The sequence below is a fragment of the Etheostoma cragini genome, chromosome 9 (assembly GCF_013103735.1).
Source record: "Etheostoma cragini isolate CJK2018 chromosome 9, CSU_Ecrag_1.0, whole genome shotgun sequence".
Lineage (NCBI taxonomy): Eukaryota > Metazoa > Chordata > Actinopteri > Perciformes > Percidae > Etheostoma > Etheostoma cragini.
Window position 1 is genome coordinate 5,161,380 of NC_048415.1, and position 24,834 is coordinate 5,186,213.

Consider the following 24,834-nt stretch of genomic DNA (forward strand, 5'->3'; position numbering starts at 1 on the left):
TAGAATGACCACAAACATCAACATCACCTGATACCAAGTGAACTTTTTTCAATATCTTCAGCCTCTAACCGTCTCTGTCAACACACATTGCCTCAATGCAGCATTATGGGATTACGAGGGAGACAAAGAGACACAGAGGTTGGGAGAAAACAAGACAAAATGAAGAGAAGGAAAGGAAACCGATATATGATTGAACTGAGTTTAGATGTATCACATAGATATCTGATACAGTGGAATAAATGACAAAGGCAATATTTTATCAATGAGGGGAAGTGCTGAAAACAAAGACTGTGTTGAAGCAAAGATATAAGTGTTATTGAGTCCTGAAGTGTAAGACAAAGCCTGGGTCATCTTCTGCTTTAAGACCACAGCTGGTGGGCTAGTGTGGAGAAGTCAGAGCTGCAGTCGTGATCACCTTTTCTAAATCTCAAAAAACAAATCCAGCAATACAGCAAAAGTACCACAGCAAGAGAACCAAAGCTGTTGATATTAAACCACCAGATCATCGGTCTTCTTCAGTCCAATATTACCTTTAGCATAATTCCCTGAAACACTTTCTGCACCAGAGGCATTGTTAAGGGTTAAACTGTTGTCCATGCCAGGGTGTTAAAGGAGGCAGGATGTTAACAAGTAAATCAATTCAGGTCTGTCTCTCCCAAACTCCCGCTCAGCTGTACTCACATGCTGCTGGTAGACAGGCAGGCTCAACAACGTCCGCACGATGTGATGCCGGTACGGTGGCTTTAGGATACGTGTTTGTGTGTGTGAGAGTAGGGTTCCGCTGCTTAGAGTATGTGAATGAGAGAAAAAAAATATGTGTGTATGAAACAGAGATGTGGTGTGTGTGTGTGTGTGTGTGTGTGTGACAAACAGAGAGAGAGATGATGGAGAAGATCCAACGCCAGCTCCACAGTGGATCCAGCATGTGAGTGAGCCAGAGCAGAAAGATGTGAATGTGCTTGTTAAAAAAAGTGTGTGTAGGTAGGCAGTAGTTGTGTGGCACAGAGAGGATAATGAGTGTGTTTGTGTGTGTGTGTGTGTGTGCAATAAATCAGGTCCAGTGTTGCTCAGCTGCCACAGAAACAACAGATGCTAACTCTTTCTCTCTACTACACTCCTCTCTTTCTCTGTCTCTCGTTTGCTGGTGCGTTCTTTTGCTCCTCCCCCTCTTTAACAGCGGCTTGCTGTAGGGCGGAGACACACATATGCACGCGCACACACACACACACTCACCAACACACACACACACACACAGTTTCCTCAGGTCACTCATGCAGGAAGCTGAGTTGATGCCAGGCTCTCCTGCCCTACTTTGGCCCAGGGAATCAGTCTGCATGCCACACACACAGGCTAAAGCTTGACCAAGCATTTTAAATATTGATTTTTGGGAAGCTTAATTAAAACCTCAATTCCAATTCCTTAAATGGATTTTCCAATCTTTTTATATGTATCATCTGCCTTCATTTCAGTATTGAAACTATTTCTGCTCTGCATGATTTATGTCTGTCTGTGTCTCCATCTGTCACTTATCCTCTCTCTATCTCCACTTTTCTATCTCTATTTTAAGACTCATTTTCTGCCTTTTCTTTTTTAACTTTTTGATCAAGTCAAAGCCTGCAGGTTATGCTATAGGCTTCCATAGTTCCATCAAACAGAGACACATATCTGTCTCTGCATCTTTCTCTGGACATCCAACTCCCCGGGAGCAATACGGTATCATACAGTGAAATCACCACACATGTCGTTTCTCGTGGTCGGCGTCAAACGTCAATCCCCTCTATGAAGCATTATCAGATTAAGGAACAAGAGAGAGATGGAGAGAAAGAGATGGAGAGAGACAGACAAGGGAAAAGAGGGGAGAAAGAGAGGATACAGAGAGTAAGAGGTGGGGGAGGGGTGATGACAGAGACTAATGGCTCTGAGGCTCATATTCCCTCTTTCCTTCATTAACTTCTCCTCTCCTCTCCTCTCCTCTCCTTTCCTCTCCTCTCCTCCCTAGAGTAGCATTGTTCCTCCATTCAGCAGCTGGCAGAGACCCTTTCTGCATTGTGCAGCTTCAGTGCTATCTCATCTTTAGAGTTGTGTGCATTGCACCAATATTTTGTTTTTGGATCACCCTTTCTAATATTGAATCAGAGCTATATTTGTACAAACATGTATGGACTGTAGATAATCCATACTCTTGCCTGTTCTTTGCTTCCCTGCAGGAAGGAGAATGGCTTTTATTTCCTATATCATGTCATTGTTTCTTGAATAGTTTTTTTTTAAACTTTGTATTGCTTATGTTACATTTAAAAGTACCCTGTGGAGTTTTTGATCAATTCCACTGATAGACAGTTTGGAGGCGGTAATGTGCAGAGAAGGTATGTAGTTATGTGTCAGTAAAGGTAGGGAAGAAGAAGAATGTCAGCTGGCGAACACATTTATAAACAATTTCAAAATATTTAAAGCATCAGGTTTGCAAATGTTTTATGAACAAGGAAACATTTGCCAGGCCTCATGGTTACACACAATGTGTTTTTATTGAGTAACACTAACTTTGTTACGAGAAAATGCCCCAGCCCACCTTTAAATTTAACGCAGTATTCTTTCATTTTATTTCCTAATTTTTCCTGCGTGAATACTTTTACTGTTTCTGCTGCAAAAAAAACGAATTCCGCCAAGGGGGTAATAAAAATCCAACATATTATGTGCGCTAGACATAGGCTTTAATAATTTATTGGATGTACATTCAGAGTACAAGAGACTAGACACATATACCCCTTGTGTCTAATCACCAGAATAAAAAAAGATCCTCCACTTAGTAGTTAACGTGTAATAGAAGCGATAAGGCTCGAAAAATAGCATTGCTGGAGGAGCCTCATCTATAATTGATACGATACAGTACAGTAATCTATATTGGTATTGATTATGGGATTAGATTGCAGAGAACATGAGAGGAGAAAATAAGTGACCGGAAAAGGAAAAAAATAAAATAGAAATGTCTTAAAGTCAAGTTTAAATGTCAAAAAGATAATATAAAAAATATTTCAGCTAATAACTGCCCTAGCATGACAGTGAAGTGGAAGAACGTTGCAAATCTATCAACTTGCTGTTACAAGTGACGCCGCCGATCCCCCAAATCACACTGTATGGGTGGTGAGTCAGACCATTACCACAGACAGATGTAACACTAGGGAGGATGCGCCGACAGGTGTAAAAGAAGGAAAAGGAGCACAAAAGAAAGAACAGAGCAATACATAAAGTGACGTAGGAAAAGAAAGGAAAGCAGCCTACCGCATGTTCCACTGTATGTAATTCAGCAGATGATATTCCCACAACTATGTGTCTAAAAGCTCAGAGATAAAGTTTGTTAATCTTCTACTTAACAACTAGTGCACACCGCACACACACACACACACCGCGCACACACACACACACACACACACACACACACACACACACACACACACACACAAAGTGTAATAGGCACGCTAACAGAAGTAAAGATAATCCTCTGCATCGCCTCAGTATTACTGCTGACAGAAACCGCCTCTGTGTGTGTAGTGTGTGTACAGTATGTGTGACAGTGTGTCTGTGACGGCTGTGTGTAATCCTGGTGACTAATGCTGCTGTCAACCTGCGGGCATTACGAGTCCCACATTGGGAAACTTATGGCACGGGAGGAGATAATGTTCACAAGTCAATACTGCGGCATTTTGTTTGTTCAACATCCACATTTGTTTTCTGATCATCTATACTTGGGAAATGAAGCTTAGCTAAGCTACAAGGCAACCTAAGTGTCATTTGTTCAGGATTCACTGTTATTGGTGATACATTGATAGTGTTTTGAATAATTTGGTGTTAACATAGCCTACTTTTGATGCTTTATTCTTCTATATACAATATGTCTAATTTTTTTCAGTTCTACATGTTTATATGTCATAAAAAGCTTTGTTGTTTCAAAGCGACATTGCAACCTTTGAAAGAGGAATAACACAATCTTCCTTTTACAAATGAACATTTAAGTTTATTAGCAAAAAACACACCTGTGCTCAATTCGATGCACTGCTACAGCTTCACTCACTGGGTCTAGCACAACCAGTAACGTTAGCTTATGGTAGCTAACGTTAGCTAACTTTATTCGAGTGAAAATAACACTTCACTGTTACCAACTGTGTTCTTTTATTTTTTTTATTTTATTTAGCTCTGTCAGGTTACATCATTATTATGTTGTTAAAGCATCTGGCTCAAGCATATGGGAAATTAAAGGATTCATTGTGCCGTGTGGGAGTAGTACATTCCTAATGTTACTGTATATGTAAAAAATAAAAAAATAGTTAATAGTATAGCCTTGTCTGTACACATGTATGTTTCCCATTGATAGAAATAAATAATAGCGTGTTCTTCCATTTAGAAAGTGTCTACAGATTATTTCGTTCTGTATTGATAGGTGCAATATTAGTATTTTTTTAACATTTGTGTCAAAAATTAGAGACTTTCAAACTTCAAAATGTCATTTATTAAATGTATTTGTGTCAAAATGACGTGTACACATCTTTTCATATTTTATTTTGTCTGGAAACGCTTCCAACGCGATTGCGTGTTGTTTGAAAAATAGACACTGGTCCTATTTCTAGCATGCACACGCTCAAACCGCACCGAAAAAGCGTGCAATCCGTGCATGTCACGCCGGCAGTGTGCAAGCTCTAACCTGTTAACATGGAAGCCAACGCTCACGCCACGCAGGCAGTGTGCAAGCTCTAACCTGTTAACATGGAAGCCAACGCTCACGCCACGCAGGCAGTGTGCAGGAACTCTTTCATGTTTAATTTCTCATACTGCATACTAACTTTTATTATTTTAATCTTTTTATGTAAAGCACTTTGACTACCTTGCCTTGCCTTATTTTACCCACTACTAGCATAACACTCATAAATCCTTTTGTCAAAGTGTCAGTATTTGGGTTGCATTGTGGGTAATATTGGCAAAAGGATTTGCAAAGAAGAATGCGTGGAATTTAATGACAAAATCTCTTGTTTTACTACATTCATTTTGATCCTTTTATCGTTAGAGAAGAATGCTAAATTAGTAAAGGACTCTTTTAAATATTTTGTGCTAATATTTTAAAAGGTTCCTTGTCCTGTCATGTGTTTTACTCTGTTCCTTTGTAAATAACTTTGTGCACCTTGGTTTATAAGTGTTAAATAAAAGAAACATGTTGATAACGGGTAGGGTAACGTTAAAGTTAAAAACACTGTGATCTCCACATTTTGGGTCCAGAGCTAGTGTGCAAAACCATTTTCATGCATGTCGTCATCTTTCTTGATAACCTAACACTACTTGTTGGGTGGCTGCAAAAATGAGGAAAGATTTTCATAAACTGGATTATTTTGGTGAGTGGATATTTGGACAATGACTTTCTACAGTTTGAGAATAGGATTCATTTTTCTCCACTCACATCTCCTTACCCAAATGCTGCTCACATTCTAAAGCCTCTGTAAGTGATTACAAACAGTGAGTGCACTGGACTCACAGGATCCAATTATATAGATAATATAAAAGAAAATAAGTCTGTTCATCATTAATTGGCTAATGATTAATTTATGAGAAAATTAAATCTGTTGATCTAATGTTCTCATAAATGGCTCCTAATTCATCAAAATGAATTTTAAGTTTATTCTTCTTCATATGAATTTGGGGACAAACACATTTTGGAGCCCCAGGCTTATAAACAAAATTGGCCTAAATTAGCCTAAAACATGATGGGGTATGTCGGCAAAACCAATGCAGCATGACAAACACTCTCCATCTGCTGTACTTCAAATAAACAGAGATCTATATGTGCTGCGTCAGCTAAAATCAACTGTCTCTGCCCAAGCAAGCACATGCGCGCACACACACACACACACACACACACACACACACACACACACACACACACACACACACACACACACACACACACACACACACACATCCACACACTGGAGCAGTTCAGTACTGTGCCGAGCTGTGTTGTGTTTGGGTACACCGAGTTCCATATTCAATATAAATAACAGGAGGAGACCTGCACACATGGCGAGAGAGACACTTTTCCTCTCCTGGTGGAGGTCATTAGTCTCATTGGCAGGAAGTGTGTGTGTGAAACAGAGGGAGCACTTTCTGGTCACCACATGCTATCGCCACGGGATCGGGAGAAACATGGACCTCACACACACACGCACGTGCGCGCGCGAGACACACACACACACACACACACACACACACACACACACACACACACACACACACACACACAGATATTGCTGACCAAAGCCCAGCGTGGCCAAAGGTTTGATATATAGTTCATTCAAAAGTGACTAATGAGAGTCACGACACACACAGACACACACAATATTTTAGACTAACCTATCCCTTTTGAAGGCGAGCAGTTAAGCTTCACATCCTTAAAAGCCAAAGTACATCTAGTTTATTTACTTTTGAGCAGGAAAAACCTTGAACTTTAAAACCAGGCTGCAGCTCAGCGGGCCAGCTGGACCACCTCCGACACCTACTGTGTCCTGTTAGATTCCCAATATAGCACCAAACAATGCTTAAACAGAGATGGACCAAGCCCATCCCACAGAAAACCATACCCTTTTCACACTTTGAATAATCAAGCATCTGCAGGATTCGAAAAATAAAGTTTCTTTTAAAAACTTTTTTAAATGAACAGCAAAAATGTACAATTCTTGGCATAAGTGAAATAAATCTTTGATCCATGAGTTTAGTATTTTCAAAACAACCTTGCTTCACCAATACTTAGTTATTATGTTACTTGTGAACTTGTTGGAACATACTAAACATAATAGCAGAGAAATGAATTACACTTAAGGAGTGGATAATTAGGGTTACACTTACATTGTCTTATTTGTTTGTTTTTTCTTTGTCTACTCTACAGCCAATCAAATCTTTGCATGAAGTAATGTTAGCGTTTTATTTTTGAGGCAGATTAGCTTTCCTGCTAAAGTCTCCTGCTTTTTAACATATAAACATGACCACAGGTTATTTCCTGCACTTTGTCAAATTAGCATCAAAACAAGTGCACTGCTAACCTCAGTTTGCAGACAACATAGCCAATTAGCTGCTCAGCTGCAGCACATTTACCAGCATGTGGGGGTGGTCTTTACTCTTCAAAATCACTAACAAGATGCTGTCTACCCATGACATGCAGACTTCAGCGCAAGTTGTTTTCCTGCTGAGGTCAGCCTACTTGCTACTGTCAATCAAACACAGACACTCCCCTCAGAAAAAAACAACAACTTTCTACTTTTGAATAATAAATCAAAAACACATTTATAAAACATGCTGACTGGAAAAAGGATTTCTAAATTTGAAATCAGTTGGACCCCTTTGAAGCCTCCATGTGGTAAATTTGGAGGTATTCAAAGATTTCTGGTTAAGTATTCTTTTAAGATTCTAAGGCGCTGTCCATGGTGCTGATCCTCCTTAACCCGGACACCAACAACATATGACCATAATCCAGTTTTGTGCACCCAATATTCATGAGTGCAGTGCCCTCTACAGACTGCTCATGTTTTAGAATCCCTTCTCGAGAGACAACACCAGTTTTCATGAGCAGGTTGCAGCTATTTAATGAAGCAAAATTATTTTTAAATTATTGTTCTGAAATGTCACAGATTATAATTGAAAATCAAGGGAACTACTGTATAATTGCTTGTTTAATTTCTTAAATGAGGACTGTCCTTGCTTGTTTGATCTAAGCCTCTTTGGCCTGGTATTTCCTTCTTGTGGCAATATCAATTGAACCTACATCACGACATTGAGAAAATAAAACTTCACATGAGGCTCTTTATTTAAACATTCATATTTTGAAATTAGAATGCATAATTCAAAAATCATGCTTGTACGCCCTTTTGGAATTACAAGCGCCTGTTTCAGCATGATGTATGGATTATATCCCTACTTTATGCTTTTTCAATGAGATTTGAATATGTTTGCATACGATAGCTGCTGAAGAACTTCCTCATGTCCTGACAGTGCCTTCCAAATTTTAATGACTCTTGCCCCCTTCTGTGAGTTGCACATCCATTTGCATCCATACCAGAGCTGGGAAGACCATCCGCCATAAGCATTTACCTCAACCCTAACTACTCTGCATCGTGTCTAGGTGATTTATGCCTTAAACTAATCCTCCACTGCTTTCTTCCAAATGTTCTAGTTCTCCCCAGTAAAAAAATAGTGGCGAAAACTCCCTCTTTAAATTATCATACTCACATTTTTGAGTTGCCTCCTCTGATGCTCCAGATTAAAACTGTTGATTTATCATAGAATACCTGCTGTCCTTTTCATGCTCTTCAAACTCATCCCTCTCAAGGCCATTTAAGTGCCAAACCATGTATTGTAAATCATTAACAAACTTTCATAAGTTTGAGGCCTTTCTACATGCGCTTTTGCCAATTGACTGACTTCCCTCTTCTCCTCTCACTATTCTTTGGCACAGAGCCTTGAGACCTGACAAAATAAAACCTGGATACTAGTAGGTCCACTTTTGAATCAAGCCATTGTTTTGGATTAACCTTTCAACTCGTTACTCTTCAACAAGTCTCAAGATAAAGAATCCATCCGGTATATGCAGGGAATATGCAGGATGTTTAAAATGTAATAGACTATGCTACCCAGAACTAAATGAACACAATTAATAAGTTAACATAACATCTCATTATTAACCATATGTAGGTGTATAAAGGTGCTCTAAGCAATGTTGGGTGATGGTACTTCTTGTTCACGCTCAAAGTATTGTCAAACAAAATGAGGCTAGCTCGCCCATCCCTCCCCCTCATTATACTCAGGTGTTGTCTTTAAGAACAGCTCTCTGACTGAATAATACATGATATGAGACCAGAAGGGGACCAGTGGACCTGATGTTGTGTAACTGGGTGTGCATTTGTCTCTGTGTTACACTCAGGCCCCTGACAATGACATCATCCCTTTAGCTTAGCCAATCAGTAGTTATAACCTGGTTTCCTGGGTTACCGCTTTCCCTGTCGATCCCAGGAGACAAACCTCCCTTCACTCTGTCTCTCAGTGTGTGTGTGTGTTTAGATTTCCAAAAATTCAGTATATAGAAGCATGATAAAATGTTCCCTTAAATTACTATTCAGCAGCTATTACTATTACTGAAGAGTAAACCACAACATAACATAATAAGAAGAGTTCCAATAACTAATCAAACACAATATGATACCTTGTGTATGATATCTTTTTAATATCTTCTTTATCTGATAGCTGTTTCAAATCTAAAATGCCATTTATGTTGGTTTTTTTAAGTATTGTTTACACCCATAAACAGTGCATTTTGTTTTTGTCTTTTAAACATAAAGCACCTTTTATTAACTTTTGGGCATTCCTACAGTAACTGTATGTGGGAGCAATACACTGATTGCAGAAGAAGAAGAAGAAGAAGAAGAAGACAAAGAAGAAGAACCAGATTCCATTTATAATTTTGTATATTTGAATCTGTACATGATGTGGATGCCAATGTACTGGGTTTATCTGAGTACTCACCCTCAGGTCTGTACTGCGCTACTATGGTAACAGTCTGTCCTGCGTTCTTCAGAGCTGCTGCTGCCTGCTCATGTGTTGCACTGGACAAGTCCACACCGTTCACCTACAAGCACGCACACACATACGCACACGCCCGCGCACACGCGCGCACACACACACACACACACACACACACACACACACACACACACACACACACATACACACACACTATTATTAGAGCCCATGCCTTGGATCAATAGTAATAAATGTAAAGCGAGATGAGCACACCATACAGAACACTGTACATTTTGGTAGGTCAATAACACACACAAAACACAGGTAGATCAATAACTCAAACAAAACACAGCGTTAACATACACATCCCCCCATCAGCCAATAGTGGTGAGTGGTAAGAATGTGCAGAAAAAACAATATCAGTTACGTGAAATATCTCTTTAAATTCATGTACTGTAACTGACTAAATTTAAATTCAGTAGAAAATGAATGCATGCAAACAAGCATCAGAACAAATTCAAAATATTCAGGTCCAGCAGAATGTTCACAGTGACCCTGAGAGTCGTGACACCACATTAATGATGTACAGACAGTTTCTGGAGAAAAATAAACAGACATGATGACTCCCTTGATAACCATATATAACCTATACAGCTATAATGATTGCAGTTTGAGTTATTAATCATAGTTATGCTGACAGTGCCAGTCTTATATATTTATGTGCATTGTTTATGTGGTAGGTTTTAGCTCATACCGACAGGATGCGGTCTCCCTTTTGTAGCTCCCCACAGAGATCTGCTGGACCTCCAGCGAGAATAAAGGAGATGAAGATTCCCTCTCCATCCTCCCCTCCAACAATGTTAAAACCAAGACCTGTGGACCCCCGCTGGAGCACCAGCCGCCTAGGTTCCCTGGAAGAAACGTAAATTAAACATACACACTGCATTAGGGTAAAAGATGATAGTAGCCAATGTTGTAGTACAAAATTCATAATTACAGTTTCTTTTTATCTGTTTTGTAGGCATCTTAGTGTAAGATGACATTTAATCAATCAGTTACCACTTAAAAAGCAACTGTTATTCTGCTACTCAAACTTTAGCTAATGCATGGTTTTTGACAACTGTTTAACCACAAACTAAGAACCAGTGACAAGTGTATGATAAGAGCAAGACAGGATGAGTAATTATATAATTTAATATTTTACACAACGTGACTACAAATGAAAACTTTATTTAACAATTACGGTATACATTCTAATGGTTTCTGCATGTATAATACATGTGACACAAGCATGTTGTGTAGTGATAAATGGTCGGTCTTAGTGGGAGGAAAGGGAATTTATAAACAAGGATAATTCACCACGGTGACCAGCAGGTGTCAGTATTGCAGTATTAGTCTCTGTTTTGTTGGAACACCACAGTTTGTTACTCCGGCTAACACTTCCAAACTGGGTTTTACCAATAAATGATGTACTTCTTTAGTAAATCAGCATATCTTGAATGTATTTTGACGGTGGGAATACACAAGAGCAACTTCAGAAAATCCAAGTCAACACAAGGCAAAACTTACTAATACATACTGTACGTATTTCACACAGAACTGAATCATGTCCATGTTATTGTGAAGAGACCACTGGACCATTAAGGCATCCTCACTTTAAATATTGGATGAAAACAATTATGGGAAGGGCAGAAGCAATTCGAAGATCCAAGAGTTAAATACTTGTTAGTGAGTTATCAGACTATTTACTAAATAGTTCATCCACTGTACATACTGTATGTGAAATTTGGAAAAGCACTGGATTACTACTATCCTGACCTCACAGATCCACATTAAACACATTTTACAATTATGTTTCAACTATTAGTTACTTTCATTACGGTGGGTTGGCGACTCCCTTTTTAATGCCACAGCAATCCTGGCCTTATGTAACCTTTCATAGAAATGGTCCCAATAACTACCAAGCGGTGTGGTAGAGGACACAGAAAATACATTTGGGAAAATGAGTAATTGGTTTTGACAGATACCCTGGTATAAGGTACTGCCATCGGTATTCTGGGGGAAAAGGTTGAATCGGTGCATCCCTCGTTCTAAAGCACAAATTAAAAAAAGGAACTAATCTTTCACCTGACAGCTCCTGCTTAGAGAACAAAAATGCTCTTAAATTTGGGCACACTCAGTAGACACCTTTAAAATCTGAAATATTTTATTTGCATGAGAAACTAATAATAGTACAAAAGAGGAAGAAAGGAAAAAGAGAATAAGGGAGAGCTACAAACAGAGAAAAAAGAACAGCAGCCATCATTATGATCATTCTGCAGTCTATCTGTAGCTTATCAGATTTATTACTATCAAAGCACACTGATTGGCCCTGACGGTTATGACCAAAATGAGTCATATTCTGGTAACCACGGTGACGCTAGTTGAGTGAGGAGGGCTGTGACAGGCTTTAATCCGTCCATTAAAAAGGATTAAAGACAGTAGAGCAGCACTGAGAGTGTTATCTGCATGTCTGTACGTATGTGACCTGAGTTAACATGCCAGACCAAATTCACGCTGCCATCTGCCTTTTCTTGCCCCACACACACTCACACACACACACACACACACACACACACACACACACACACACACACGCACACACGCACACACATACACACACACACACAGCAGCAGCAGGAGTAGGGGCAGCAGAGCGAGCAGGAAGGTACAGAGGTTACTCAGTGTATTTTGGGCTCTCTAGGGACTTTTCCCAATCTGTGGTCTCGCATTGCCAGACCTATTTCCACAGCACTAAGGAGTACCCGATCTGGTGTCAGGAACTTCTTGAGAACCACTTACGAGATCAGCGGGGTACATGGGGGAATCAATAAAGGACAAGAGAAAAAAAACATGAAGCTCCTTTAGACAGCTTGATTTACTTTTTTTTTTTTAGATAGTTAATATCTAATATTAATTCAGATAGCTGCAAAATATTATAGAAATACATCAATGGTGATGCATTTGGAATTGTTTTGCGCTGACACACAGAAGATAAGACATGCCTGATATTTTTAAAACTAATAATAACCTAACTTCCTTACATATACATAGCTGTTGTTACTGCATGTAAATCTCTATTAGAGTTGAAAGTCCAGTACTTAACATTTTGTCAAATATAATCAAATGCTTAAACCATTTGGGAATCTAACAAATTTAAATAGGAGACCAATTGCAATATAATGCTTACTTAAGCCTTTATTAGCCCAATTAATATAATATTTTCAAAAACGTACTCCATTTATTTCATGTCTCCTTGGTCCGCCATCTTTTTTAATTAAAAAGTAATGTATATCCCTATGTCTCTATGTATAATCTTACATATTTATTGTTTATTTTTAGAAAACCCTCAACGGAATTAAAAAAATAATGAAATAATAAATATTTATACAATTTATTGAACAGGGGTCGGATTCCACAAAAGAAGTCTGTAGTCCCAATTAGAGAAACATCTTTGGTTTGCACTGCCCTATAAATTGTCCCATAGATGTGAGATGTGTCTCACCTGTTGACATCGTCGTCTCCGGTCATGGCCCTGGGCAATGGGGAGTATCTGGGCGTGGTCAATGGGGCGGGGCTTACAGACTGGCTGCCGCTCATGTAGGGGCTTATATGGTTGTCTTGATGTGGTGAGTAAGCTGGAAGAACACACATAATTCCTATATTAGCATATTGTCGAACATAAAACATAATTATATAATGTCTTCTTAAAAGTGTGTAATTTCATGTACTTTAAGTATAAACCATCCTCACCTGATTAAATATAGGGTTTCAATCAATGAACATAGGGTTTCAATCAATCCCAGCTCATACTGTATCTTTAGTCAGTCATGTTGATGTTATATTTATATGCTCTATAACATGACAACCAACAAAAATATAGGGCAAAGTTTATTAACCACTTCCCTCAGAGTAATACATGTGTTTATACATGTGGAAATGAAAACTTGTTGAAAAGCCAAAGTCTACACCTTTTCTCTTCACTGCTTTGCTGATGACTTACAACAATGTTGTTCTGACACAGTTTGAGGTGAGATTTCTGATGTATACATCTGATTCAACATCTGACTGAGCTACATCATGGTCTTTACCATCAGCAGTAACAACAGCAGTGTCATTTGAAAGAGAAGAAAAAAGGAAATAAAAACTCCCCTTTAACTTTCCCTTTCCTGGTCTTTCCACAGTACAACTCATGAGACACACACACACACACACACACACACACACACACACACACACACACACACACACACACACATTCTGTATATATACTGTATATCAATGTTTGTTAACATCTTTAAGCTACTGAACATGATGCCTTAATTGATTGCTTGTAATGATGTTGGTCTGGGAATTCAAGCTTACTGTGATGTTATTATTAATCCTAATAATAAATGTGTGCTTTCTTATAAACCCACCCATAGCAAAAATAACCATCAACAGCTTTGCTCCTTGTTGTTCTTTATAGTTCAACACCATCTGGCCATCAAATGCTTCAGCCTCTTGGCTGCAATGATGTGTGCTACATTCACAAGTGCACCAGTTCACTGCAAGTTGTGTCTGATGTTGTGAATAAGTTTCCACAGTCTGGAAGACGCCGGATCCCTCTAAGCCGTGTTAGGAAATGAGCCGTTTATTCATTATGGGCAAGTCTTGTACTTAGAGGGGGGGGTAAACTTACAATTAGTGACGTCGGGTGGAGGGAAGGTGTCATTGATAAAAAGGGAGGCGTGTTTGGCAACGCGGAGGTAAACAACGTCAGAAGTAGACTTCAGGGCAGCCACTGCGTCCTCATGAGTCACCTCCTCCAAACAGGCGGCGTTCACCTGGAGACACATGAAGACACATTCTGTATTACCATGTACAGGCAGATGTGCATAGACACATGGACAACATGTAGACACCACTATGTCCATACCAGACAATGTGGATGCTATCATTCAGTTTTGTGGCTGCTTCCATAACCTGAACACGCATCCTAAAATATACTGCTTAATTATAACTTAACGGAGAAAAAGCTTTAATTATGTTGTATTTATTTGTTATGCAAAAAGGTCTGCTGCTGTGTCAAATCACCTTTAACAGGCTTGGATGTAGAGCAGAGTAGTAACAATCTGATACAATCATACTCTTGTCCACTATCTTTCTCAATCACACCTAATTACATTTCTGCTTATATTTTGGTTATATTAAGGGAAAATAATTTTGTATTTGGTGTTTCTAAGGAATAACAAAGACATGTCAATTCAATAAAACCAATTCATAGCATGCCATGCAGTATTTGGTGCTATTGCAAATGTCCATTACCTATATGGGGCTAATTTACCTAAAAGAATACTATAATCTGAAAGTTGTTCATGCAAACATCTTCTGTATTGCATTTCATTTGTGATTATTTTTTCCATATTAAAAAAAAGAAATTGTGTAAATGTCTGATGACAGATGTCTACATACTAGATGACAGATTTCTACCTTCTAGATGACAGATGTCTACATTCTAGACCCTGAAACATTTGCATGATACTAAGTTCAGAAGCTACATAAGGTAACAAAGGGAAATGTGTTTCTTACAGCCACAAGTTTGTCCCCTATCTGTAGCCGTCCGTCTTTGTGTGCAGCCCCTCCCTCGATGACCTTAGTCACGTAGATACTGTTGTCGCCCGGGACATGTTGGTTTCCAACTCCACCTGCTATACTGAATCCTAAACCTGAGAGCAAACATCAACAGGTCATAGTTTTGTATGTAACTTCTTGGTTTCCTGAGGGTGTTTCTAATGTCTGATATTTTGATTTGCTGCATTGCTGCATTTTCCTACCCCTGGGCCCTTTTACTAGTTCTGACATTTAAATATTTTCTCTGATACAGTACAATTACGGGGTAGTAAAAAAAGCAAATCCAAAAAGGTAAACCATACCCTCTCATATGTCACATATTGCAGCATTAGTTGCTCTATTATTCTTTTCTTTCACCTGCTCAATCATTTAACTGTTTGCTACTGACTTCCCAGCAGAAATAAAAAAATTGTGCCTCATCATACTTTCAGGCACCAGTTGATGTCTTTACTTTCTTGTTGCTTTATCATGCAGGCAGTTAGTAGTAGGAGAGGAGAAGCATGTTAACACCCTTAAACAATATCAAAGCTCAAAGTCAGAACTTTCATTGCAAAGTCGCTTGTCATGTTTCCATCTAATTGTTAAGCAAAATGTAAGCAAACTTTTAAAATGTTGCAAAAAATAAGAAAAAAGAAAACGCAAATTCAACCGGTTAAGAGCAAATAAACTAGACTACGCAAAGCGTTATTTCATCACAAGTTGACGTAATGAATTGGTTGTAGATTGCAAACCGGTTTGCTAATTTAAAGAGTTTAGAAGCTAAGTTCTTTGGCTAGAGAGGTAGCATTGTACAAGTTGGCCACCTAGGCAGAATACGGGGTTATGGCGGAGACATTTGGTGTCAGACAGACAACGGTTCACCGCTGTGTATACGCGGTGTGCAGGGCCAAATGATTCAAGCGGTTGAAACAATTCATCAATTTACCCAACGAGACTGAGGGACAGGCAATAGCGGACGGCAACTCCACTAGGCACATTGTGCCAAAAGTGTGCGCCGCACTGGATGAGACCCGTGTGCCGATCCTTACCCCATCCGACGGTTACCAGGACAATAGCCATGCGAGTTACATGTTCCCTATGTCACAACTTATTCGGCAAAGCTGTTTCCAGCTCACATTTTGTGATTTGGATCAACTCTTTTTCGTACAAGGCAAAAACCACGTCAAGCGAGCGTAAAAAACTTTTTTTGCGAATTTCAGGAAGTTTTGCTTCATTTCAAATCTAATTTGCTGTATTTAAGCCAAATCCAGGTTTTTGATATTTACAGACTCAACTGTATGTTCCCTATCTTTATAGTATTTTCTCACCTTTAGGTCCTTTGACCAGCTTGATATCCAGGATTCTCTCAGTGAGGCTCCTCCTGCGTCTTATACACAATCGGACCAGACCTCCCGCCTCCTTCAGCGCCTCCACAGCCCCGCTGTGTGTCACGTCCCTGACGTCTGTCTCATTCACCCGGACTATACAGTCATTCACCCTGCACAGAAAAGTCACATACAGTAAGGAGGTAGTTTGACCTGCATTAGGAGTGAAGACTATATTGTAATATTCTGATGACAAAAAGCTGGTTCCAACAAGGTTAACTTTCAAAAGACGAAAGACACACTGGCGCGTCCAAACAACATTTGACAAAACTCCTACTCAAAAAGCGATATTCCAAATTGTAATTTACAGACACTATCAGTACAAAGAATTTGTACAACACTGCATAACTTAAGGTTTGTTTTCAAAAGAGATTTGAGGACTTTCAAAAAGCCAACATCAACATTTTTAGCTTACTAGCGCCAAATGATCTGTTTTACGCATTGCTCTAGAAAAAGAATTGGGCATCCCCATATGGAAAGCGGAGTTTATTCAAAACATCTTGGCAAGAAACATATTGGGTAAACGTATATACTAACACCTTTAAAAGGTGAATTTAAAAAGAAATGTGAAAATGTCCTTAGACCTTATAGGGTTAAACATTTCAAATCTTAAGTTTTGGTTTAGGTCAGAATAACAATGAGGTAATGGTGTGTGTACCTGAGTCGTCCATTTTGGGCCGCGGCCCCTCCAGGTATAATCTTGGTGATGAAGATAGAGGGGTCTTCTCCGATGTGAGGGTTATCGGTCCCCCCTGCAATACTGAACCCCAGACCTGAGTTACCCTACACACGCACACAAACACAGGCAGTCTTATAATGGGAATAAGAAACACCATCTGAACCTAAATAAATGACAAAGTTACTGTTACTGCCCTGCCATGAAATCTCTCTATCTAGAACTACTGCTATTTTTTTAGATGCTTTTAAGTAATAAATGAACAGTTTATTAGAAATGTCACCTAGAAACCCTGCAGTAGTTTAAGTAAGAAGTACATTACCACACTGGAATATTTCTTCCAGTTGCCAAAATCACCAAAAGGCATATATTAAATACTGTACTTAGGGCTGCACAATTTAAGTAAAATATGCAATAATGTTGTAGAATATCGTGACAATAATATTAATTGCAATAAACAAAAAGATAATAAAGTGTGATCAGTTCTGCCTTTTTGCTGCTTTCAGTATTTTGCCAAAATACAGAAAATTGCTTGTTGAATTTAAAAAACTAAAAAATATAAAGTACTTTTCTACTGATACTCTTTCGACTAACTCAAAAAATAACTCAAATATTGCTGCAGCTTTTAGCGATTTGTTTATTATGCAAGTTGACATTTAGATAACGATAATGTATATATATATACACACACACGCACGCACAGACACACAACTGGTCAAAAGTTTGGGGTCACTTCGAAATTTCCATTGCACTCCATTATAGACAGAATACCAGCTGAGATCAGTTGCTCTTAACCAGGGCAGCAATTTTCAGATTAGTAAGTGCTTACATAATTGCAAAAGGGTTCTCCAATGTTTTTTTCAGTTAGTTTTTTAAAATGAGATCAGATTAGTAAACAGCATGTGCCTTTGGAACATTGGATGAATGGTTGCTGATGATGTGCAATGTAGATATTGCATTAAAGATCAGCCCCCCAATCAGATCAGCTGGTATTCTGTCTATAATGGAGGTGAATGGAAATTTGTGAGTGACCCCTTACTTTTGACCGGTAGTGTGCACGTACAGCCCTACTAAATGGCCCCCATGTTCCCTTCTTACAAAACTAGTTTATCACCTGAACAAACAATATGTACACTAATACAGCTCTATCCAGATATTGCTTGTTAGAAAATAACACTTAAAAGTGCGCCTCTGTCAATTTAAGACATTACCTAAAGACACCCTTTACTTTGTGCATACTCTTTCATGGTTTGCCGGTGGGTTAAAAGCCAGTGTAATGTCTGCTCCTTTGCTTGCGTGTATGTCCATAGTGTCTTTACAGCAGATCAGTCAAGCAGACAGAACCAGGTCATTGGAGAATAGAGCGAGTGAGAGAGAGAAAGAGAGAGAGAGAGAGAGACAGAAAAAGAGAGAGAGAGCCTCGGGCGAGGGGAAGGAAAAAATAATGAGGAGGAAGACCAGGATCTGGAAAAGAAAGTAGGGATGGATGGACGTGGAAATAGGGTCAACAGAGCTGGACCAATGGTGGGAGGGAGTAAAAGATAGGCAGAATGGTGAGATGAAGAAGAGTAGAAAGATAAATGAGAACTCCAAACGTAGTATAGCTGACACGGAAGCGGTTAAGTTTTTATGACAATACCATTTCTGGTTTTATAAATGTATATTTATTTTCTTCTTTTGGATTCAAATGAATTCAGTTGATGTGTAATTAAAAACCAAGAGTTTTATAAATTAGTGAACATATGAAGATGGGAAAGTAACTTTGGAGGAAGAAGTACTGTCATTCTTTACAAAAAGTAAAAGTAGAAATACTATAACGCTATACTGTTTAAAAATACTCCATTACAAGTAAAGTAAACTCAACAAGCTAAAGTAAAAGTACTGTCAGCAAAATGCAGTTAAAGTATCAAAAGTAAAAATACTCATTATGTAGGGCACTTTTTACAGTGTTATATTATAAAATATTAAATCATTCAGTTTTGTTCACTAACAAATTCATGTACTGTAAGAGCATTTTAATGTTATAGTTTGTCAATGTGGGGAAAATTTTAGATACTTTATATACTACTGGGTAGACTGTTAGAATAATATAAGCATATCTTTTTTTTATGTAAAACATAAGTAGTAACTATGTGTCAAATAAATGTAGTGGAACAAAAAGTACAATACTTCCCTCTGAAAAGTAGTGAAGTAGAAGTATAAAATAGGTAGAAGTTTCCTTAAAGCACTCCTTTGTCACTTAACTTACTTCAATGGCATGTTGCTCATGATTCAGTACACCTTTAATTTACTTCTAACATGTTTGGCAGATTATGATGGTGTTGAAGAGTTCTGGAAAAAAGTAAAAGAAAGTTTGCTGGATTCAACAACAAGAAGCTAACTGCTTTCCATGCCCAGCTAGCATCTCTGACTGCAAGCCTTGGCTCTATCAGAAAGGATGTGAACAACCTAAAAACCACTGTGGAAAGCTACAGAAGTATTCTCGACAGCCATGGCCACGCTAAATCTTTACCCGTTCCAGCGTGATTTCCTCATACTCATAGTCTGCTTCTGTTCCATTGACCTGATGGAGAGGAAGAGGAAGAAAAGGGAACTGTGTCAATTAAGAGTATATCCTAAAAGCTGTATTCCCATAATGGACGATAAAAATACTCTTTAGGTTTCACAGTGAAGCTTTTTACCTTCATAATTTATATGCTGTATTTTTCTTTGTCAGTTGCTATTAGCAGCTACATCACATGACCCTGTCATGTGATGAACATTCATGTTCATCACAGCTTTATCAAATTTGTCACTGTCTTTGTGCTACATGCATCTGCATTGACTATTCTGTGCCATCTATGAAAATCAGAAAAATCAGCATTCAGATTATCTTTCCAACAAATCTAATGCAAAATGTGAGGGCATGATTCAATTATTATATCAAGTAATACAAACCGCAACAAATATTGGAATTACAGAAAAGTAAAATTAGACATTTGATTATTTATGATTAACGCATGAATCCCAGAGATTAAACTGGTAAGGCATACTTAACGATGATGTACCTCTGATGTCATATTTAAGAACATCCCTGCTGAAATACCCATGAGCCAATCACACTGCTCAGCCAGGACTGCCTGTACTATAAAACGTATTAACATCTAGATTTCCTGACTGAATGAACAGCACACGGAATTAAATCCAATCAGAGCAAACAATTAAATATTCTGTGTTCCAGTCCGTTTATACTGGTTGGTGAGTGTGCTGTTCTTGTTATACCTGCTGCATTCACACACACACACACACACACACACACACACACACACACACACACACACACACACAGACACAGACACAGACACAGACACAGACACAGACACACACACACACACACACACACACACACACACACACACACATACAGAGGCCAAGTGGCATCCCGATGTCCCATGTAATCCCCTTGGCTGTAATCTCTGTCCCTGTGCAGTCAGATTAGTTTAGACTTTGAATTTCTGTCGTTTCAAACAGAGAGCATATTCAGACTGGATGGACACCTGGTTAAAGGCAACATGAATTTACTACAAACATAAAATATCAGATTATTCTGTAAAAATTGAGCGCAATAATAGTTCTCAGCTATTCGTAAAGGGGGACGATCCAATCGTTGTAATGCATTGTTTATATTTCCTACTTATGTAAATTAGACATGATGAAATTTACTGATTATCAAAGGTATAGCATAGTAAGCCATATCAGCAACATGTTAAAAGAAATCTGCAGGAAATCAATACTTTTTGCTCTCTTTGTGTGTTATATTCCAGGCAATAAAGCAGGGAGTAATTCCAGAGGAATTATATAATAAACATATCTAACAACAACAGACACTGATTCTCTGTGGCAGCTGGATACCAGTAAAATGACATACGGATCCATTTGATTCTGGACTAAGCTTTCTTTCTAAGTCCAACGCTGCTATCACTATTGCACATCTTTATTGGGAAGACATACTGAAATTACTGAAACATTTCTAGTAAAAGCTCCAAAAAGTGTAGCAAGTCTTTACACAGGTAAACAAGACATGACATGACATTTCATGGCATTTATCTTTTTAACAAAGAAAATGATTTAATGTGAATATTCACAAAGTTCAACAATTACTTTAGCTATTAATAGAATGTCCTATGGAAGTTTGATTAGAAAAAAATAATCAATTGAAATGTATTAAACGTGGCAACAATGACATTTAATAAATGCTTCTGCATCAAGTTCTCACCTGGGCTTGGTGCGTGCTTGAAGCTCATCCTTAAAAATGTAACTACACATCAGAGTAATTTAGAAAACACAAAGACCTGTGATTGGTCTGAATGGGCAGGCTTATTTTTCTCCCATATGCTTCCTCTGACTGTTGTGTTTGTCAGTATTGACAACATGGAGCAGGTTAAACAAAAGGCAAAGTTGTGTCTCCATTGTAGTAATGCTAAAATTAACTAAATGTGTGATTTTGGCAGTGCTATTTCCAGTGAAAAAAGCTTTGCCCCAAAAGGTCAGGATAATTAATTAATGAATTACAAAAGAAATCCTAGAGTCATATTGTACATCCCCCCGCTGTGTAGGATTTTTTTGTAATTCATTTATACATTTCAACTGATTATATTTCTAATCAAACTTCCAAAGGGCATTCTAGTAATAGCTATAGTAATTGTAGAACTTTATAAATCTTTACATTACATCATTTCTCTGTCTTGTTTACCTGTGTAAAGACTTGCAGCACTTTTTGGAGCTTCTACTAGAAATGTTTCAGTGATTTCAATATGTCTTCCTAATAAAGATGTGCAATAGTGATAGCAGCGTTGGATTTAGAAAGCAAGCTTAGTCCAGAATCAAATGGATCCGTATGTCATTTTACTGGTAGCCAGCTGCCACAGAGAATCAGTGTCTGTTGTTGTTAGACATGTTTATTTATATAATTCCTCTGGAATTACTCCCTGCTGAATAGCCTGGAATATAACACACAAAGAGAGCGAAAATGATTTAGTTCCTGCAGATTTCTTTTAATATGTCACTGATACGACCTAATGTGCCTATGCTATAACTTCGATAATCAGTAAATCTCATCATGTCTAATTTAAATAAGCAGGAAATAGAAAAAAGGTTTTCTCCAAAGGTCAGGTCAAATAAATTAATGCATTACAAAAAAATCCTACACAGGAGGGATATACAATATGCCTCTTGTGTAGGATTTTAGATTCTACAACAACAACCAACCCTCGACAGAGAAGCATAGGTCACCTTAAACATCCATTTCCTGTAATAGGAATGGAGTGTTGCGCGATCACGAAAGGTTTGTATCGTGTGGACGCGTCAACAGTTTGTTGTCATTACTTAGAATTCCTCATGGGGGAGAGATAAACGACACACTATAGCTTTAAAAAACTCATCGGGCCCTATATTGCACCCGGCGCGGTGCAAAGACCGACACAATTGTCAGTTGCTGATTTCCAGTCCTGCACGCACGTCGTTTAAATAGCAAATGCATCTGTGCCCGACGAACGGAGGTGTTTTTAGTTAAGTTCTTGGCGTATTGCTATCTTGAGGCAGCGGTGACCAACAAAAACCTGCTTTAAAGCCAATAGCGCAGCTTTTCTTTACTTTAACAGCGCATTAGTAAAACGTGCCTAGGCTTATGCACAGTGCGCACACTATGGTTGTTATACACACCAAGGAACTACAACAGCGCACACACACATGCAAAACATTAAAAATAAAAATACTACGGTGCTAATCCGCCAACATAATAGCAATGCATCATGGTACAAACCAGCCTGGCTTTTAAAGGGAATGAGAGATGACACTCTGATTGGTTTAATGCATGTTACGTCCAAAACACAACTGTGAATTAATGAAGACACTAAATACAACACTTTTGAACCACGCACCCGGCGCACAGACCCTTATTTCCGCAGTCAAACAAAGCGAAAGTGGATTTGGACACGCCCTAAATGCACGTGTACCATGCACTTCAAGCCATGCGCTTAGATCGTTAAAATTTGGCCCATCATATCTTACGAAATCCAGAATTAGCCACCTAGACAATAAAGTATCAGGAGGGTACAAAGTACACAGTTGGGATTGAAATTTCACTGACAATATATTTAAACCAGAACTCACATATGGTGGGGTGTCGACGCTGTCTGTGTTGACAACAACTGGAGGAGGGTTGGCCTGCAAGAGAGAACAACAACGTGATTAAACACTTCCTGTTTGAAGGGTATTATCACAAAACCAAAGACATACTGTCAAGATCGCTAATGATGGCCAATATGAAACTTTAGGAATGACACATATACATAGATCTGTGAAAATGACTTACTCGTCTCATGTTTTGGTACAGCATGTTGAGTACATCTGCTACAGATTACCACCACGGAGCGACAGCATACTCCGCATGACATACTGCACAACCCTTATATTGGACAATGATAAACGTACTACACTGTAAACCACACTATACCATTTTATGAAACTCTCTGTTACTTTGCCATGAAGTACTATTACTGCAGCAATAAATACTGAACTACAAATCATGTACTTTACATTGTACTCTAATAGCCTGTAGGATTGTATGTAAACTGCGTTTAGATTCAGAAATAAATCAACATCCCAGATACATTTTTTATAAATCCAAACTGCAATACTGAACTTTTGCAATCTCCCTTCTCCTCTCTGTGCTATCTACCTCCTTCTCTCCATCACTCTGTTTCTTCTCTAAGCTCCTCTTTCTCACTGGCCTCCTTCTAGAGCCCAGGTCTGGAAGGATCAAGGTTAGAGCTGCAGCAGATGATTGACATAATATTTCCTCTTGCTTCCTACAAAAGCCCAGCAAAAGGCAAACCTCAAACTATCTAATAAATAGCCACAAGGTGTTTTTTTATCCTTGTATTTGCAAGGTGACCACCAGCACCCATCTTGTTGTTACACCACTTTTGCCAACTGTCTACACTTTTTCTAGTCTCCTCTGACTTTGTCCCCAGAAAGTATTTAGTTCTTGCAGTCCAGCGTCTGCAGCTCTAGTCTTCTCCAACAGACCACCAAAGCGTAAGCTAGTCCATGTAAGACAACCTGAAGCTCCAGCTCTTCTTCTGCAGCCAGAAAAGTTCAGAAACAAACCAGCTAATCAAACAATTAATCAAACAAGGTAGCCAACCAAATGGACAGTGCAACCAGACATCACTTCACGGCGTCAATGCGCAACAGTGCAGCAAAAGCATCCATCCCACTACACTAATCTCCACCTCCCTCCCCACTCTTTTATCTTCTCTCACACCACATGTTAAACTGTCTGTCAGTCAAGCTGACAGGATGCTTGATCCCACATGGGAACAGAAAGGGAGGGGGGGGGGGATAAGATGGATTATACAGTACAAATGGTGGGAGGAGTCAAATCTGCTTGCTTAACAGCAATGAGGAGATGAGGAGCAGAGGGTGCAGACAGATGCGCACAACCCCCCCACACACACACACACACACAACGCCCCCCCCCGAAAACACAGACATGAGTGAAAAAGAAACAGTGGCAGAGGAACATGAGCGGAGTAAGATTCAGAAAGAACAAAA

At 38.8% G+C, this 24,834-nt stretch overlaps 1 protein-coding gene across 13 annotated transcripts in view; it reads right to left on the minus strand.

Annotated features, from left to right (window-relative positions):
- The window catches only part of LOC117950467 (discs large homolog 1-like protein), a 103,314-nt gene that overhangs the window by 20,541 nt on the left and 57,939 nt on the right, over positions 1–24,834 (minus strand). For 11 of the 13 annotated variants that reach the window (XM_034881549.1, XM_034881546.1, XM_034881548.1 and 8 more), the window contains 9 exons: positions 23,389–23,442; positions 19,751–19,801; positions 17,221–17,345; positions 16,506–16,675; positions 15,157–15,293; positions 14,267–14,411; positions 13,091–13,223; positions 10,301–10,457; positions 9,550–9,652 (listed from right to left, as the gene is read on the minus strand). In XM_034881549.1, coding sequence (XP_034737440.1) covers positions 9,550–9,652; positions 10,301–10,457; positions 13,091–13,223; positions 14,267–14,411; positions 15,157–15,293; positions 16,506–16,675; positions 17,221–17,345; positions 19,751–19,801; positions 23,389–23,442 — 1,075 coding nt within the window. Of the gene's footprint in view, positions 1–681; positions 1,124–9,549; positions 9,653–10,300; positions 10,458–13,090; positions 13,224–14,266; positions 14,412–15,156; positions 15,294–16,505; positions 16,676–17,220; positions 17,346–19,750; positions 19,802–23,388; positions 23,443–23,590; positions 24,497–24,834 lie in introns of those variants that run through there. The other 2 variants (XM_034881558.1, XM_034881559.1) reach the window with 2 other exon arrangements.